We start from the raw sequence: 19,952 nt of genomic DNA, 5'->3' as shown, positions 1-19,952 counted from the left end.
TGCAAATGCTGGCTCACTGTCTCGGCCTTCGGAAGCAAGAAAAGGGAGCACAGCTCTGTGTCAGAGAGAAGAGACATTCCCATTTTACAGCTGAATAATCAGAGGCCCTGTGTTTATCAGACAAAGTTGCTTGGGCCTACCTGGATCCTAGAACCTTCCACTGAAGTACAAGTTCAGGGCATACTGAGTTAGACGCTTTGTCTTTTGGAATTGTGGCCATACTTAAGAACATTTTAACCTCCCTACATTCTTGCCCTTTACGTTGCTTCTGCATTTCTAAGCATGTTTTCTGTTCTTTCCTTTTTACCCCATTTATTTATTTATTTATTTATTTATTTATTTATTTGATGGAACCAAGGATTGAACTCAGCCCCTTGCGCTTGCCAGGCAAGCACTTATTCTACTGAGCTATCTCCCCAGCCCCTATTATTATTTTGCAGTACCAGGGACCAAACTCAGGAGCTTGTGCTTGCCAGGCAAACATTATTACATTGAGCTATCACCCTGGCCCTTTATTTTATTTTTTATGATTTTGGTACCAGGAATCAAACTCAGGGCCTCACACTTGCCAGGCAGGAACTGTGCTGTTGAGGTATATCCATATATATATATATATATTTTTTTTTTTTTTTCTATCTTCCTACCAGAGATTTTTATTTTGCAGCAAGCCTTTGAGAGTTTTTTTTTTTTTTTAATTTTGGAGTGTGTGTGTGTGTGTGTGTGTGTGTGTGTGTGTTTAGTTTTTCTCCCTGTGCCTGTTATTCTTGGAGAGAGACTGCCCTGGCTTAGTCAATGGGAGAGAAAGGGATGGAAGTCTTGGGCAGGAGGATGGGGGAGGGACATGGCATCTCTTCTGGGACACTGTGCGTGCTGGTTCACCAGGGCATGGGAATCTTTGGGTGACCAGGGAAGCTCCCAGAGTGCAGGGCGTAGGTGCTTCTTCCCAGAGAGACAATGAAGCAGCTTGTGGCAGCCCCCGCCCACCTCCTGACCACAGCTCACCCGTCCCAGCCCCCACCCCTGGGTAAGTGTCCTGCCTGGAAAAACAACCTCGAGCTACCATGGTTACATCCGTTCCTCCAGGAATGGAACAAAGACCACAAACCAAGACACAGTCAGAAGTCATGGCTGGGCAGACCAGCCTTTAAGTCCAAGGTCACTGGGCAGGACCTGTTGCCCCTCCTCAATCTGCCATGGTCATGATGTGTGTTACCAGATTTCTCATGACACCCAGTAACATGCAACGAAAGCAGAAGCCCAAAAAGGTGGAGGGGCCTAATAAAATTACACCACTCTGGTTCCCTGACTCTGGATCCCAAGCGCACATTTCCTTGAAGCTCAGGAGATGGGGCACTCAGCTTAGGGCAACTCCTTTCCACTCCTCAGTGGGTTCGGACACGGTCACCACACACATGGAGACGCGGAACACCAACCCATAGTCAGGAGGGGCCTGGCTCCTCTATTTAAGATTGCCAGGAAAGCTTAAGCAATGACTGGAATTTTCCCTAAAAACTATTAGAAAGCAATAGCATCGTTAAAAGAATAAGACCTTAGCAAGCAAGGAAATTTGCTTTCCACGCAGACCAATTTCCTGCGGTTTCACTAACCTTGGATTTCTATCCAACAGTGGAAGGGGTGTTTCATTCATTGTCTTTTCAGAGGACAAGGCCCCTCTGAAGGTCAGGACTTGCACTACCCTGAGGATGGTTTTGGGGAAATTAAGAAAAGGTATTATTACTTCCTCAGTAAATTTTTTGTAATCTACCAGAGCACTTCCGTAATATGCCGATTTTGTTAGACTGACATTTAACTGCTGAAAACTATCATCATGAATATCACAAGTCTACAATGTCTATGAAATGAAAAGCTCCCCTGCATCAGTCATCTGTTTCTGCATAACAGACAATGCTGAAACTTTGTGACTTAAAGTAAGAATAAGCATTTATCAACTCACAGCTTCTGTGGGTCAGAAATATAGGGAAAGCTGAACTGAGCAGTCCCACTTCTCTCGTCAAGGTGTCACTGGGCGGTGCCATGAGTGTAAGGTCTGATGAGTCAGAGGAACCACTCCCACAGGAGCCAAGGGGGTGCTGTTGTTGCAGGAGACCCCAATCTCGTGCCACATGGCCCTCTCCTGGCCTGAGCATCCTCCTCTGTGGCCCCTTGCTCCCCAGAATGAGTGATCAAGAGAAAGCAAAGCTGAAGCAGTCATGTCCTTCATGACACCCCCTAGAGGTAACTTGTTATCACTCCCACAGATCCTATCCGTCACCCTCTATGTGAAGGGGAGCACACAGCGACATAAAATCCACCACCAAGAGGCAGAAATCACTGACAATATTTTTGAAGCTGCCACTACAACCCCATGGATGAGGTGCCTTTGTATAGCAAACAACCTGTAAAACATCAATTTCAGCACTAATTACTAGAACAGCCCTTGCTATAGACCTTCACCAAATACGTGCCAGGACTGTGCCAAGCATCGAATGGTACTGATAGTAGCATCTGCTGTCAAGCAGCTTACTATCTAGCAGAGATACCAGCCCTAACTATCAGTAGTTATAGTACAAGAGGGAGTCAAATACAATAAACAACTGGGCTCATCAGGTGTCTACACCAAGGGCTGGAGAGGGCTGGCATCTGAACTGAGGGGTGGAGAAGGGAGCATTTGGGTGAGGCTGGAGTGTAGTGGGGTGTGGACCACTGCAGATGAGTGATGTTAGACGTTTTCCCACAAGATCTCAGCATGAGCAGAGGTTTGGAGGCTGAGAACTCTATTTATGTTTGGGGATTGAGAATAGGAGGTGCAGGGGTACATTTGGGGCTCACTGGAGAGGAAGGTTATAGCCACATGCCCCGCACAATTCATGCAGCTCACAGGTCTGTCAAAATGGGATGGGAAAGCCTGAGTGAGTATCAGCTCCCCTTTTTTCCCTCCTTTCCCTTCTGCTGACAGAGCTTTGCCAAAACCACCAGAAAGGGGCCACTGCCACAAAGCAGGGAAGGCTGCACGAGGAGCAGCCAGCAAGCGTCACCACTTGCTCACCTCAGTCCTGCCCATCCTGTGACACAAAGGCATGCCTGGGCCCCTCTGAGTGCCCGCCTTTCAGGCTTCTCACTCAGCCGTAGCAGAGAGTGCCAGCCATTCTAGGGACCTGTGCTGCCAGAGGCAGGAGTTGAAGCTGGTTTTTTATTATTATGCATAAAATGGCCATGAATATTTGGGCAGAGGTTATTGTGGAGACACAGTTTTTTAGTTCCCTGAGGTAAATGTTCAAGAATGCAATCACAGTTTTTAAGGAACTTCCATACATTTTCCAGAGTGGCTGTACTGTTTTACATTTCCACCAACAACAGACAAGATATCCATTTTCTCCACGTCCTCACCCACATTGGGTCTTATGACTATTTTATATTTTAGCACTCTAATAGGTATGTACTGATATCTCATTATGACTTTAAGTTGCATTTCTGCAGTGGTTAACGATGTTGAACACTTTTTAAAGCAAGCTGTCTCTTGGATGAGACCTGTTTCTATCACAGCTATTGTAGTTACAGGAGGGCTGGCAGAGCAGGGGCCTTGTTGGTTTCTTCTAGTGCCTGATGGAAGGGAAAAACCCACTGGCTATGGTGAGGAAGCAAAGACCCGGCCCATGGGGGTCTTTGCCCTTGACGAGCAGGTGGGGTAGCCTTTTGAGCACCTGGTCAGTTGGGGCTGCCGAGGGAAGCTGCTCCAGGACAGAGAAGAAGCTAGGGAAGCCAAGAGATGCCCAGCACCACGAGTGCCTGGTGGTGGCTCCCTGGTGCTTTCACATTATGGTCTGCACGTGTCACTTCTCCCATCCCCTACTTCTGCCTTCCCAGGGCTGGAACTCCCAGGAGATAAATGCGTGAAGGTAATTTCTCACTGGAACGTGGGGCTCCAAGGTTGTACTGTTATTTCTTTTACTTTTCTCCTCATTTTAATTGGACCAAGATAAGGGCCAGGCCTTTGCTCAGATGGTCTGAACATGGCCATGTTCTGGCTTTGCCAGCAGTAGAGGGGCCCTGCATGCCTTCGCAAAAACCAATTTTTTTCCAGGTTGAAAATGCTAACAGTCTGGCACTTGTGCTTCCCTAATGAAGGGGTGCCAGTCACCTGCGCCCTGTTCTACTCTTTGCTGGTAGCCACAGCGCACACAGGTGTTCCTCAACAGTGATGGGGCCACATCCTCCAAAATTCACCATAGTAGAGAATGTTAGGAAAACATGCATTTTCTACCCCTGAGCTACCTAATAGCTCAGCTCAGCCTACCTCACCTTAAACATGCTTGGAGTGCTTAGCATTAGCCTCTCATTGGACAAAGTCACCTGACACAAAGCCTGTTTTATAATCAAGTGTTGAATAACTCATGTAATTTATTGACTGCTGTACTGAAATAGAAAAGCAGAATGGTTGTTGGGTTCACTTGCACAGCATCATAAAGTTGAAAAATGGTGCCCAACTATCTTAGGTCTGGGGCCATCCAGAATGACAAAGTGATGCGGGTGAGTCTCTACACACAGAGCCTGACACGTCCGTGAGGCTAACAGAGTACAGCCGTGATGAATTAATTAAAAGTACACTTGCATTAGATTGATTGCACTGTCTGTTTGTAAGTGAAATGGCTAACAGATATACATAGAGCACACCGATAGAGTGTATTAAACGACAAAAAGCAAGAATTGTGAATAAAAAGAAATTCCGTCAGGAATAAGTTTAGGAACCAAAACATCACACCAAATCCCCATGCATTTGCAAAAACGTGGGCCACAAAATGGACTTCAAGCTTCCTGGTAGCCAGCACAAAATGGGAACCTGCTACAAAGTCTGAGGACCCGGGAGAGAGATGAGCACAAATGCTCAGCAGAAGTAGCACGTGGTGCTTGTGTAAAAGGTGGGCACTATAGCCAGAGGTGACAGAACAGCTGAGTGTCGTGTGGCTCTCCGTCCTGTTTTCTGCAATTCCACGTTGAAAAAGTGGAATTTAGTGAACCGTGAGCAGGAGGCTTCTACAGCTGTCCAGTGAGACACCAACTCCCAGCTTCCCAGGGTGCAGAGGACAGCCTCGGCTTGTGTTAGGCTGTGAGTTTCAGGTGAGGCTTGGCAAAGATGAGAGGTGGGAGAGCCAGCTTTCTAGCGGCAGAGAACTCCTTAAACACAGTAGGAGGGCAGGCAGGCAAGTAGCCCTGGGTCCCGGAGCCGATTCCCCTCCTAGGCCGTGCTGCTAACCACACTGGGCCTTTCTGTGTGTCCTTACAGGGCTCTGGCTGAGAACATGGCCCATGGCATTGATGAGCTCATCGGCATTCCTTTCCCCAACCACAGCAGTGAGGTGCTGTGCAGCCTCAACGAGCAGCGGCACGCAGGGCTGCTCTGCGACGTGCTCCTGGTGGTGCAGGAGCAGGAGTACCGCACGCATCGTTCTGTCCTGGCTGCCTGCAGCAAGTACTTCAAGAAGCTCTTCACAGCGGGCAGCCTGGCCAGCCAGCCCTACGTCTATGAGATCGACTTCGTGCAGCCTGAGGCCCTGGCTGCCATCTTGGAGTTCGCCTACACCTCCACTCTCACCATCACTGCCTCCAATGTCAAGCACATCCTCAATGCTGCCAGGATGCTGGAGATCCAGTGCATCGTGAATGTGTGCCTTGAGATCATGGAGCCCGGTGGTGATGGAGGCGAGGAAGATGACAAGGAGGAAGATGAGGACGATGAGGAGGATGAGGAGGATGAGGAGGAGGAAGAGGAAGAGGAGGAAGAGGAGGAGGATGATGACACAGAGGACTTTGGGGACCAAGAAAACTTGCCCGACCCCCAGGACATCAACTGCCACCAAAGCCCCTCCAAGACGGACCATCTCACAGAGAAGGCCTACTCAGACACACCCAGAGACTTCCCTGATTCTTTCCAAGCTGGCAGCCCTGGCCATCTAGGTGTGATCCGGGATTTCTCCATTGAGTCTCTGCTGAGGGAGAACTTGTATCCCAAAGCCACCATCCCCGACAGGAGACCCTCCTTGTCTCCATTTGCCCCAGACTTCTTCCCACACCTATGGCCAGGGGACTTTGGTGCCTTTGCCCAGCTACCTGAGCAGCCGATTGACAGTGGGCCACTGGATCTGGTCATCAAGAACCGGAAGATCAAGGAAGAGGAGAAGGAGGAACTGCCCCCACCCCCACCCCCACCCTTCCCTAGCGACTTCTTCAAGGACATGTTCCCTGACCTGCCCGGGGGGCCTCTGGGCCCCATCAAGGCAGAGAACGACTATGGTGCCTATCTTAACTTCCTGAGTGCCACCCACCTGGGGAGCCTTTTCCCACCCTGGCCGCTGGTAGAGGAGCGCAAGCTGAAGCCCAAGGCCTCTCAGCAGTGCCCCATCTGCCACAAAGTCATCATGGGGGCTGGGAAGCTACCGCGGCACATGAGGACACACACCGGGGAGAAGCCATACATGTGCAACATCTGCGAGGTCCGCTTCACCAGGTGCGAAACTGTAGCAAGGGTGAGGTGAGGCTGCTGGGCCAGGGCCAGAAGGCGGGAGGTGAAAGCAGAAAGACGCATGGAGGGTCAGGGATGGAGAGAGAGCCCCAGGCCATGCCTAGACATGCATCCAATTCATTGCTGGGAGGGATGGCAGCTATCACCCAGGGTGCTGGCTTTCAAACTCGTTTTAGGAGCTAAAATATTTTCTCATAAATGAAAGTGCTAAAGGAAGCCCTTTTAAGAGAGCTCCCAGCAGAGCTCTTCTCATGAGCCTGAGCTGAGGGGCCTCACCGCCTCGTCCACACGGCCTCCCTGGCATCTGCCCCACTGGGTATCCAGGGAGCCAGTTGGAGGCTCCCCGTGGAGTACAGCCCTGCTTTGTTGGGAGAAGCAGCAGCTACCCTTGATGAAGCAGGATCTGCGTGCTGAAAGCCAGGAAGGATGGCGAAGCACTGCTGCCTTTGTTTGCAGCCGGCTCCCAGTGGCAGCCTGGCCACTGGTAAGTGCAGCTCTGGACAGCGGCAGAGCCCGGACTTAGATCTCGGTCCGTGTGGATGGCCAAGTCCGGAGAGATCCCTGTAGACCCCTTCCACTCCCTTAAGGGATGGGCTTCCTTTTCCATTTTCCCCCTTGCCAGTCCATGGTAGGAAGAAGGATAAGTATTCTAAACTTTGAAAGGAATGTGTGACAGACTTCTTCAGAGACACCATCCCACTCTGCAGATATGTGTTATGCACCTTCCCTGGGCAGCAACTTTTGTAGTCAAAACTGATAGGGGGATGATGTGGGATCAGAGACGTCTGCTGATAGATTTTTGAAAGACCTCCGTCTTTGGAAAATATGACCTGATGGTGCCATCTGTGGCCCTTGGTCTCTAGCGATCCACAGTGGGGAAAAAGGTCGGGTGGATGGCCTTGCATCAGTGTCTAGTCATTTCATGTGCTGGATGTGGACAGAGCCTGGTGATAGCTGTAGTCATGCCCTATAAGACTAGGTCCTTTCCCTACTGCCACTGTCCCCTCAAAGAACTTGCCTTGAAAAGCCCCAACTTGTTCTAACCATGCGCTATCACCTTAAATCCTCTTGGAAATTTACTTTGGGGATTTCTGGAGGCTCATTCTTTGGATTTGCCTTCAATGGGCCCAAGGCTTTGGCCTTTGTAGGTGGAGTAAAATTTTTAATCAGTTGAATATCAAATCAGGGACTCCACTTCGCCAGGAATAGCAAGGTGAGCCCTCTAAGCAGTTATAACCTGCCTTCTTGGGTGGAGGACAGGGAAGTTGTCCAGAGAAGGTTTCAGAAACACTTTCAAGTGGCAGTGGCATTACTGAGGTAGCTCTGTGTTCTCCCCAGGTGGCTTATTTGAAGGAAACACTTGGGGCTCCCACAGTGACTGTGGAGTCCTCCTTGCAGCTGCTTCCATAGGTCCCCAAGCAGAATTGCCACAGATGCCTCCAGCTGGCAGCAAAGAGAGGATCTGTAGGTGCAGGGGAGAGGCAAAACTCCCAGACCCCAACGTGTCCCCTTCTTAGCAGTAAGCCACCTGGCATGCTAAGCTCAGGGCATTCTGGTCTTGCTCTTTCACAGAGCAGCTGCCCCCTAAGTTCTTGAGAACCACTCCCCTTAGGTGTCCCTCAAAAACAGCCATACATGCTAATGCCATCTTGGGTGGCACCCTGAATACCACACAGGGCTTGGCTAGAATACTTGAAAAAGACTCAACCGAGACACAGGAAGGTAGGGGCATAAGCCAGCCTGCAGGTGATGGCAGAGTTCAAGTGGAGTGCACCCATCCTCGGCAGGGGCGTTGCCCCATCTGGGTCTCCCAGCCCTCTGCCACTGACCCCAGAGACTCAGGCCAGAACCAGGAAAGCCAGTAGCTATGTCAGCCCAGAGCACCCTCTCCTGCCTAGCTGGGCCCCTCTTCCCAGAACCTCCATACCTGTCCCTTGGCAGATGGCTGCCACTGGGACCACCACTCCTTTTTCAGGGGGGCTCAGACCAGTAGCTTCAATAGCATATGCATCTTAGTATCACAGTGAACCAGCTGGCACCTGACTCCCCTTCTCCCTTCCTCCCTTCTAAGTCTTCCCCACACCAGCCCTCTGTGAGGTTCACACAGGTCTGGCTAGTCTGTGAGCCCCACTGGAAAAGCTTTAAACTTGGCCTATAACTACAGACAGATTTCTTGCCCTCTGGACACTGGTATAACCCCTGAGAATAGGCCTTCTGGTTTGGGCAGCATGATGCAATTTTATATAGGAGGGTGACATTCCAGAATAATCCCTCCCAGCCTATTCCTGATGGTCTGATAGGGTGGCCTCTGTTTGCTATGTCCCTTCACCTCCAGGCCAGATCAGCCCCCGGGCAGTTCCAGCCTCTTATCCATCTGTCCTGCCTGCCCTCGGGTGACTCCTGCTCAGCAGGGTGATAGCCATCTGGGCCCCCAGGCATCTCAGCAGCTGTGACCCAGCTCCCACCACACCTCCCCTCACTTGGTTCCCACTGGGCTCTGACCCTGTGAAAGAAGATCAGACAAGCTCTCCGGAGCTTGGGCCATCCTCTCCGGAGCACACAAAGGCCAGGGACAGGGGACAGGAAGGGTGGATACTTGCTGGCCCACCTCCCATCAGGGGCTCCATTTCTCACTATGAACTATGGCTGTCCCTGCTGAACACTCCCACCACATTCTTCAGAATCACTGGTCCTGTGCTTCCTGTGCCCTTTCCAGGGCTGCCCAGTGAGGATTCTTTCCCATCCTCCAACAGCCCCGACCCTGACCTGTGCAGGATGAGATTTTTCCTATAACTCTTTCCTTAGCCAAGTCCACTTGCAGTGTTTCCATGGGGACCTGCTCTTTGGCTGAGTCCCCAGTTACTATCTGTAACACCTTTCCACTTCCTCCCCACCCTGACATTCTTTAGCAGCAGTAGCTGCTTCTCTGACCTGGAATTCCCAGACCCCTTTGCAGGAGGAGACCAAAGATGGGCTGCAGGGGCCTGTCAGATTTAACACATAAGAAGGGTCCTAAAGGATGAGGAACATGTGACCAGGAAGGACAAGAACTTGGTGGGCATTTCCTTACCACTGGACACAGCAGTGGGCCCTGTGTACCATTTTTGCTGCCAACTGGGCCCCACCTCCTTCACTTCCCCCCACATGAGACCTTGATCATAAGCCATGGGGACCTGCCTGACACAACAAACCCCTCTGTAGGGAGCTCCTAGAAGGGAAGGGTAGGGGGTCTCCCTGCTCAGCCCCTGCATGCCACCCACAGCCTGGCTCACACAGGGGTCCCATCCATGTCTGATGGGCAAAAAAAAAAAAGGAAAAAAGAGCAAGATTGGTCCCGAGCAACAGAGGTGCCATGAAGGGTGGACATTCCCCAAGATGGCCAGCCTCTGCTCCCTAGGAACTTACTAGTGATAATCTGCGATGTCACCAGTGTTTGTAGAATCTGCTATCAGCATCCTCAAAGGCTACAATTTTTAGTGTCATGTGCTCAACCTTCACTGAGCACCAACCCAAAGCTAATGGGCCCTCCCTGACATGTCTGCTCTCCAAAGACCATCATCCAGTGCCCTCCCTCGCCTGTCTTTTGTCCCCACACTGCCCTTCCCATAGTTTTGGGTACATTATTAAGACACTATTGTGTCTTTAGCATAGCAGCACAAATAGAGATGGCTTCAGATCATCACCCCTGGGCGTCTGAGTGGATGGTGCTGGGAGGCACTTGACTGGGAGCCTTGCTAAAAGCAAATGCCCGAGCTCAGGCCCACAGTCCTCTCCTCCCACCCGTACACAATGAGCCTGGTCCTCATGAAGATTTGAACATCTTTCCTGACCATGGACCCCTCCAACTCAGAAGGGGCCCTGACATCAGGCTTGAGTGCCTGTGTCTTTGGCTGGGTCTCTGACACAAGGAAATGGAATGAAGTGACAGATAAGGGGAATTAGGACCCGAGAGGAGGCGTCCTATTTGCAGTTCCAAAATTAGCCCTGGTCATTAGTCAGCAAGCTCACCAGGAGCACTCTTTCTACCTACTGGCAGTGTGGTACACTTGCAGAATACAAAAAGCATGTCCACAGGTGTCCACCAGGTGTGTCTCAAAGCAGGTGCCACTGCCTCCCCAGTTGGACAGCCATCACTGAATGGCTGGAGGCAGGCTCCACAGCTTTTGGTGGCTCATGGCACCTTGGAAAGAGCACTGGGTGGCCAACAGGAGGCTCAGGTTCAGAGCCTGGTTCTGTCTGTGCCTGGCTGTGTGACCTGGCTCCCTCTGGGCCTCAGCTTCCCAGGTGCCACTAGAGAGAAGAGAGCAGGCCTTCCTTGAGGTTGCTTCCATTTCATGCTATACTTCCCACAGCAAAGGAATCTGTGAACTTACTACTGTATCTCTGCCTCAGTTTCCTCATAAGAAGGATGGTAACTTTAGGGACTCCAGAGAGCTCAGGCAGAATGCCCTTGAGCATTGCTGATGGTGAGTGCTGAGAGGAATGTCCATGATGTTGGGTCCCTTTTCTGCATCCAATAGGGATTCCTGCTTTCTGCCCATGAATTTTCTGTCTCACATATTACCATGTCATCTACACTAACAAGCCGTGCTCCAGGAGCCATGATTTGTGTGCATGCACACACAATGAGCCTTGTACTGGCCATAGTACACATATGGAAAGGAAGGGTGGCTCTGGCCAGAGTCGCCTCAGAAAGGTGTTGTTACCTACCAGGAGCTCCTGGAGGTCTTAGCAGGGGCCACAGACAATACAGATGGAAAGTCTGGTTCCCCCTCAGCACCTGAGCTGCTGAGAAGGTAATGCTAAACCACATAGAATCATTAGGGCACAGGAGACAACACCTTGTCTTCTGTTGTTGTTCCCCCTTGACCTGCCTTCAGGGGCAGTGTTCATGTCACAAAAGTCTGGAAGGTCAGGGACCTGGATGACTGCGTGAGACAAGGATGGATAGCCCAATTCTACCACCAGATGTCCAGAGAAGCAAAGCTGCCCAGAGCAGGAGTGGCCCATGGGTTCCATGGGGCGTGCTGCAACATAGAGTGGGGAAAGCTTATAAAATGCCTTGAAAGCCACCTAAGGGATGAGTTAGTATAGAGGCCAGTGGATGGAGGTGCTTAAGGAGATTTTAATTGGAACCCCTAGACCTCTAACCCCCCTAGACCTTTCAGGAAGGGACTAAGAGATTTAAACTCTAGAATATTCCACCCAACCTCATGCTGCTTCCTCGAGCAGACCAAATTTATGAAGAGAAAAGGGAGAAGAGCCATCATGCACAAAGCTGGCCAGCCAAAACAGGATGGGAAAGAAATAGTGCAAGGTTGTTACTGGATGAAATATCCTTTGAAAAGCAGAGGGCAAATGGTGCAGTCCACCCCATTTTAGCAAGCAAGGCACTGAGGCCCCAGACAATGAAGGGACCGGGTCCAGGACTTTAGAGCATGCCTAGCACAGGCCCACCTTGCAGTACACATGTCATGACACCCAGATGAAGAGGTCATGGATTAAGGAGGAGGCCGTGTGGCCTTAGAATGCTGGCCTTCTCTGGTCCTTGCTTTCCTCATCTTGTAAGTGGGAGAACTAGATTCTACAGCATTTTCAAGGACCTAGGAAGTGCACTGCTAATGACTCAGGTGGTTGGCCAGCCCCCTTAAACTCTGAGTCCCAGAGGTCACTACCTGACCTCTAGTGGTTGCTTCCAGACTTGCTTGTCATACAGTTTGCCCACTCTCTCCACTCTCACCCTGCTCCTGTGAATCTCAGCTCTGCCCAGAACTGAGTCCTTCTGCTCGCAGTTCCCTCTTTGAGTTGGTTCTGCATGCACTTGCTGAAGCAGCCCACAGAGGCTGCAGGTGAGGAGTCCTCAGTGGGAAATCCTCCCTTTCTCCTGCCTAGGGTTCTAGCCCCAACCATACTCTGCCTCTGAAGAGCAACCTTCCTGGGTCTCTGAAATAGTGTATTACCAGCCCAGACCACTTACCCAACCACATGATGATAAGACCCCTTCTTAGCACTTCTTAGGCTGTGGGCCACTGCCACTGAGGCGAGATTAATTTGAGATGCCCTAATATTAGAGGCTTTTGGGAGAAGTTGTAGATATTTATAGGGAGGCCCTTGACATTTAAAGATTCAGCAATGGCATTGCTTATGTTTGAGAGTGATCCAAAGGATTGATACTGCAATAGTGTTAACTACGTATAATAGTACTTTAAAAAATATCATCTCTCAAGCTTTCTCCATGCGTGCGTGCGTGCATGCGTGTGTGTGTTTCTTAAGGTTGCAGTGAGGGTTAAGTGAAACAGTGACTCTTCCTTCACTGAGGACTCTGGGCTGAGCCCTCTCCCTGACCCTGCTGAGAAAGAGAGTGGGTCTTAGGCCCAGGGAGTGAGGCTAGCTGCCCACCTAGCGTTAGTGCCGCCACCAGAGCCTGTAGAGCGCAAAGCATATTCCTCAAAGCTGTAAAGTAGCATCCTGATAGGGCTACAAATGGCCCTGCTCATCCCACCCCATTTTTGTGTACAGGTCACAGTACAGTGGCGAGAAAGAGGTCCAGACTCCCAGGCCCAGGTTCTACGCTCAGCTCTGCTGTTACCCTCTGGGTGACCTTGGCAAGTTCTCCTCACTGGGCCTCACTTTGCCCACCCAAAGCATGAAAGATTTGACAAGCCCCACAAGGCCGGGCCTGTGGACTAGCACCCGGCAGCTTGTTAGAAAGGCAGTTTTCTGGCTCCCTCTTACCCAGGGGCTCTGGAAGGGGCCCAGCACTCGGTGATAACAAGTCTTCAGCGTACGCTCAGTGCTCATGCAACACTCGAAGTTTGAGAGCCGCCGGCCTGATGCTCTCTAAGGCCCGACCTGCTCAAACTTTCAATGTTCTGGGCTACACCCAGGGTGCAGGCTGCTGGGGAGGGGGATGTCACCACAGGAAAGGCTGTGGGCTGTACACAAGACAGCCTGGTGCAAGGAAAACAGCCAGCTGCAGGCAGCAGGCAGAACCCTCCCACCCAAGCCGTCCTGCTCCCTTCCTCCCCACCTCCCAGGAATCCCACAGCTGGGGGGAACAGGCACAGGTGGGAGGGCTGGCTCTGCCCTCTCTTTCTACCCTTCCAGAGTTCACAAGATGATAGTCCTTTTCTCCCAAGAGACCACTTTGAAACTGAGAGCCCGAGAGCCCTCTAGTGGCCAGGAGACGCGAGGGCTGCTCCTGCTGTCTGGGCTTAGGCGGAGCATAGTTGAAATCTGGCCATTTTAGGGAGAACCCTTGCGTTGACCTCAAAGCTCAGCCTGAAATTGTAGGCAGAGGCCCCACCCAAGCCATACCTGCGGGGAGGAGGCAACCTCTGGCCAGCTAGAGAACGCTGCACAATAATCCAGAACTGTGCTCCCAGCTGCTGCCGCCACAGCCAAGCTGAATGCCTCCTTAAACTGGTTTGCTGAGTGCATAGTTCTCAGGACAAGAAACCCAGGATGTCAGTTTTCCTTTCAAGCCCAGAACAGCATGTGTTGTCCCTTGTTCACACAAAGCCAACCCTCTTCAGTAACCCTGGACAGTGGGGATTGATGTCCAGCCCTAAGTCAGCTCTGTGCAGAGGGATTTCATAACCTACTTAAGATCACCCAGCAAGCTGGTGGTGGGTCTGCAGCTGGAGCAGGGGCTAGGGGCCCCAACTATACTGTGACTTATCTCTGAATAATACTCTAAACCCGGAGAAGCTTTGCCTTAGATTACCCTGCATTCTTGTTGCACCTGGCTCTTTTGTAAACCCTGAAATTTTCTAAAAACAAAGAGGAGAGAGCCAAGGGCTTAGGATAAGAAACCGCAGGGCAGGAGACTTGAACAAGGTGTGCCTTGGCTTCTATAGACTCCCAGATTAGTTGTGGAGGACAGATTGCAACAGCTGGGGCCCTGGGAAGGGACCAGGGGCTGTGGAAAAAGCACATAAGATGGGCCCAGAGACCAGACTGTGGCCTGGAAAGCAGGGTGAAAGATTAAAATGCAGTCTGGTACCTGCAGAGGTCGCTGCACCATGAGAACACTCAAGCCAGAATGCTGATTTGAGGGGACATATCTCCCCAAAATGTTCTATTATGTGAGACAGGCAGGCCCCGATAAGCAATGGGAGAGTCAGTAATGTGAGTTTGTGTGTAGAAGGAGTTCCACCAGAGGAAGTGGTCTTCTATGCCATTGATCCTTCCCATTTCCTTCTAATTTAGATAAGTACCTGCTTAAGATGGGGCAGATATTTAGGACAAAGGTTGAAGGTGGATCCCAGCATGGCTGTACTTCTGAGTTTGACACTACACCAAGGGGAGCACTGGCTGAGAAGTGGCTCCCAGCCGGTCCTGCGGGAAGTAATTCCTACCTTTTGTACCGCAGGCAGGATAAGCTGAAGATCCACATGAGGAAGCACACCGGTGAGCGGCCCTACTTGTGCATTCACTGCAGCGCCAAGTTCGTGCACAACTACGACCTCAAGAATCACATGCGCATCCACACCGGGGTGCGGCCCTACCAGTGCGAGTTCTGCTACAAGAGCTTCACACGCTCCGACCACCTGCATCGCCACATCAAGCGCCAGAGCTGCCGCATGGCCAGGCCCCGGCGTGGCCGCAAGCCCGCCGCCTGGAGAGCCGCCAGCCTGCTCTTCGGGCCCGGTGGCCCCGCACCGGAGAAGGCGGCCTTCGTAATGCCTCCTGCACTGGGCGAGGTGGGCGGCCACCTGGGCAGTGCAGCCGTGTGCCTCCCAGGGCCCAGCCCCGCCAAGCACTTCCTGACGGCGCCCAAGGGCGCCCTGAGCCTGCAAGAGCTCGAGCGCCAGTTCGAGGAGACACAGATGAAGCTGTTTGGGCGTGCACAGCTGGAGGCCGAGAGGAATGCTGGGGGCCTCTTGGCCTTCGCGCTGGCTGAAAATGTAGCTGCCGCGCGGCCCTACTTCCCACTCCCTGATCCCTGGGCTGCAGGCTTGGCCAGCCTCCCTGGGCTCACCGGCCTCAACCACGTGGCCTCCATGTCTGAAGCCAACAACTAGGCCGGCCCTGGGAGACCTGGCCCACCAGCCCTGACCCCCTTACCATGCCTGAGCTGCCCCAAATAGTGGCTGTGAACTTCACATTTTACAAATACAAGGGGAAGTGAACCAGTACATATTTGCAGCCATGGTATTTTCAGCACCTCCCTTTTACTGGTGTCAGAGATGGGCACCACCTCCCCATGGGCCTGGAGCCTGAGGCCTCCTGTCTCTGGTTGTCTCTCTGTCTCACATAGAAATTTACAGTACCCAGGCCACAGCAGAGGGCCATATGCTGGTACCCAGAGCAGCTTGGAGCCCTTGGGTCTGTACGGAGAGGGTTGTTCCTCTTGGAGTAGGCAGGATGGAGGAAGAACAAGAGTGGAGTCTTGGGCACACAGCTTAGTTGAGTCCCACTGTCCCATAGGAATTCCTTCCCTCACTGCTCTGGGGCTCATCTTCCAGTGCCCTGAGGTCTGGGGTCCTTCAGTGCAGTGACCATCTGCCACATAGAAAGTGGTCCCATTGACCATGAGACATCTGCGGACAAGGAGCCATTCCCTGGAGTGCAGGTCTATGTTTCCCTTACCTGTCCTGTGAGTTTGAACACATCAGCCCTCTGTGCCTCTATGTCAACTACTATGAAGGGGTTTGGTAATTTAGGGTCCCCTCCCCTGGCCCCTGCACCTACATATGTCTGTCCTCTACAGAGCATCCTGGAGCAGTAGGAACTTTGCACCCCCATTTTCCTGGACAAGTTTCTCTTACTGAGTATTTGGTTTTATTATTTCTATCTCCACCTTAAGATATTAGCCCACTCAAGAAATTTGACCAAACTAGATGAGGGGGTGCATATGGGGTGGGTGTCACTCCTTATCCAGGGCCCACAGGCAGACCCGGAGGACTCCATGCTGCCCCACTTTCTGCAAGCTCTGTTTGGTCTACATCCCTGGGAACACTCATCAGTGTTTGCCCCCCTCACCAATGCCCTCTTCAATGCTGTACAGAGTCTCTTGGGGTTCCTGGGGCCAGTATCAAAGGAACAAGGCCAGACACTTGACTGACTCCCAAGCCTAGACAAAGCACCTAGCTACTGGGGCTTCACCTGTTTGTTTCTCAAGATACAGGTTCCTGCAGGACCCAACCTTCATGGTGGTCATCTCCTTTCCAGTGTTCCAGCCTCTTTCCAGCCCTTCCTTCCACCCTCTGGGGATGAAGTTCCAGTATTTGGCTTCTCTCTGGGCAGAAGGGCTCAGTGTGGGGCAGAGGCTTGGGGTTTACAGAGCCTCAAGGCTTAGGACATATGCCATCCTAGTCTGAGGCTGATGGCAGCAGGTCCTGAGAAGGAAGCAGCTCTGTGGCCCAGGCCTCCTAGCTGTGCTCCTCTTTCCTTCCCTCCCTCCTTTTCCTATCTCAGTCTGCTTTGACTGCTCAGTATCCAGGAGAGAAAAGTGCACCTGCCCAGAGAGCCCGGAACCAGAGTCCCCAGTCCCCATGCTGTGGCACAAGAGCTTGGCTCTTCTTTTTGCCTTGGCTTATTTTCCTGAGCAAACACAAAAAAACAAAAAGGCCAGAGAAGACCACAGACTCTGTTCCCCTCACAGCTCCCCAGAAGAGATTCCCTGAGTCCCCATGTCACCAGATGCCATTTCAGCCCGGTGGAAACCTCCAGACACCCCCTGTGGTCACCTGCCTGGGTGGCCACCTCTTAGATTCTTGTCTCCATTTCAAACACTTGCATCTGGAACCCACCAGCTGCTGTGCCCAAGTTCCACATTGCCAGGGGGCTGGGGCTGATCTCAACTTACAAGAAGAAAATGAACAAAGTGGAATCCAGTGGTGTTGGGGCTTTTGTTTTTATTTTGTAAAGCTAATGACTTCTTATAAACTCCGTTTTTCAGATGACTGGTTAGTACTTCTTGTTTTTACTTGGCTGCAGTTTGGAGTTGTACATTGTAAAATATCCAAAGATGCTGAGCACTGTATGATCAAGAACTTGAAGCAAAGGGGGTGCGGGGGGGAGGGGTGGCTGTTTTATTTTGTTTGCGTTTTCTTTTTGATATTCCTGATTTTCCTGTCTGTCTGTCAGAAAACTGGATTTTTTTCTATTTATAACTCTTTTTATGTGATTGCTCTATGTAAAATGACACTCAACAAAGTCTGCCTTAGTGATTCAAGGGACAATCTTCCATAACTTTGGTCGCACGCAGCATCCTGCCAAGAAACTCCCAGCTAATTTTCTGGCCTATTTATTAAACAGTATTAATTGACTTGATTAAATCATACTGAGAGTTGCAGTTCTATGAGGTGTCACCGCTGGACACTCCCAGGGCAGCACCGAGCCTATCTGTAGAAGTTCGGTGCGTTGGGTGCACACCATTGGGTGTCGTACATTTCAAATCATCTCAAAGACACTTTTGATCTTCTCTGATCACCAGGAGGACATTGAGTCAAAGCAGCTCTGGCTGCTGAGCTCCAGGCTCAGCGTGAAACACCCCCCCCCCCGTCACATTCCAGGTGGCTCTGCATGTTGGGTGGAGTGAGGCAGCTTTGTGAGGCACTGCATAATGGTAAGCGGGTGGACGTCTGCGAGTGTGTGTGCGTGTGTGTATGCGCATATGTGCACACACGTGTGTGTGCATGTGTGTGTGTGTGTGTGTGTGTGCATACAGGCACATGCCCAGGTGCAACCTAGGGTGTGTGAGCACAGGAAGGCCCAGGCTGCTGGCTATGTCAGCACAGCCCGTTTTGTACCAGTTCTCTGGCCTGGTGCCCAAGCTCACCATGCTGCCACGCTGGCCTCTTGTCATCCTTGGTATGGAGCTGGGCTTCTCTTCCTTGGGTCACCTGAACTTCTATCCAACCATAGAATACTAGGTCTTGGAGGAGGTAAAGAAATATACTTCTCCTTGAATGGGCTTCACTCTGTTGAAAGCATAGACCCAAAGGAAACACTGAGGAGACAAATTGTTCTTTGGACGGCATTTTCTGGATAACAAGGGCTAACCTAGAGCCTCCTTTCTGTTTTCAAGTCCTTTCTTCCTGCAGTAGGTACTTTGTGTGCAGCATTTCTTGGTGCACAGAAAAGGACAGATCTGGATTCTAAATCCGGGTTCCTCTGAGCTGTGTGCGCTCAGTTATCCAGTTCTCCGCTCTGGTCCTCTCTTTCCTGACCTCTTGCACTACAGGAATTCCAGCTGCTCCATCCAAGCATCCCTCAGCAGAGGACCCAGCCAGTTGGCTGACTGGGGGGCTGAAATCTAAAGAAAGAGCCTGAAGTGACCTTCCTATAGGACCGTGCTCCTTTGAAGTAGCCTGTTGTGGTTTTGAACTTCATGTGTCTGTATTCTATTACATAACACATATGCATTTATCTTCATATAAAAGAATGTCTTAAACTACTTGCCAGGTAAAGTGGCTGGCTTTTCCAGAACCTTCTAGTGATACCAGAATGTTCTATTGGTGACCCTGCAGCTTTGAGAGGCCCCAGCGCATGGCTTATGGCTGGGTGTGGGTACAGCCTGCTGCAAGAGCACAAGGCCACTAGACTCCACTGGCGCAGACTTTCAGGGCTGCTTTGGTCCTTGTCCGGGGGCCCATGCCCACTGAAGGGTAGGCTAAAGATGGGCAAGAGGGGAGGAACTGGACCCAGAGAGCCTCTACATCTGGCTGCTCCTAAACTCATGGGAATAAAATCTTTTAGCCCCAGCCAGGTGGGAATTCTATGGAGGTCCCCAGATGTGGACCTAAGATGCTAAGGGAGTTGGGGTATGAACAACAAAGGACCTTCAGAGAAAGGAAAGGGTGGTGGTGGCCCTGGAGAGGAAGACTATGGCACACACTAAAACAGAGCCCAGGGCCTCTCCACATACGATGGAAGATAGAAGGACTATACTAAGGATTTAGCCAAACCCAACCCAACAACAAAGAGATTCCAGGAGGCAACCAGTATCCAAACAAGGTGGATGACTTCCTAACATCTAGAGCTGCCCTAGAGCAGAGCATGGTCCCTTGGAAAGGGGTGAGCTCTTGACCATGAGAAGGGCTCAGTCTTTTAAGAATGCTGCAGGATAGGTTCCTGCACAGAAAGGAGGGAGGGCTTGCTTTCTAGATGACCCCACACGTCCCTCTTCTCTGCTCTGCGAAAGGCACACAGTACCTTTCTGCCTGCAGGAGGTCTGCCAAGAGAGTAGTGACAAGAAGAGTTGAGACAAGTTCACAAGCCAACTTGGTGGCCCAGCACAGTGTGCCCTTCCCTCCTCACCCTCTCTGGTGGCCTACTGCAAGTGGGGCCAGAAAAAGGGGCTCTGTAGAGAAGGCCCCTGCACTCATTTAAAGCTCGTAGTGAGCAACCAGAGAAGCATGAGCTGACAGAAACTGAGGCTGCCTGCTTTCCAGCCCACAGGAAAACGTGGCCCCGGAGCTCACCC

The 19,952-nt window shown here is 51.4% G+C and overlaps 1 protein-coding gene across 5 annotated transcripts in view; it reads left to right on the top strand.

Moving 5' to 3' along the window:
* Zbtb7c (zinc finger and BTB domain containing 7C) overlaps window positions 1–17,084 on the top strand; it is a 330,626-nt gene extending 313,542 nt beyond the window's left edge. For all 5 annotated transcript variants that reach the window (XM_023714698.1, XM_023714701.1, XM_023714703.1 and 2 more), the window contains 2 exons: window positions 5,282–6,502; window positions 14,892–17,084. In XM_023714698.1, the coding sequence (XP_023570466.1) occupies window positions 5,298–6,502; window positions 14,892–15,543 (1,857 nt within the window). In that variant the 5' untranslated portion in view covers window positions 5,282–5,297 and the 3' untranslated portion in view covers window positions 15,544–17,084. The remainder of the gene's footprint in view (window positions 1–5,281; window positions 6,503–14,891) is intronic.
* The last annotated feature ends 2,868 nt before the right edge of the window (window positions 17,085–19,952 follow it).

Source organism: Octodon degus, unplaced genomic scaffold (genome assembly GCF_000260255.1).
Source record: "Octodon degus isolate 3935 unplaced genomic scaffold, OctDeg1.0 scaffold00003, whole genome shotgun sequence".
In the NCBI taxonomy this organism is placed as follows: domain Eukaryota; kingdom Metazoa; phylum Chordata; class Mammalia; order Rodentia; family Octodontidae; genus Octodon; species Octodon degus.
This window is presented reverse-complemented; position numbering and strand designations above follow the sequence as displayed.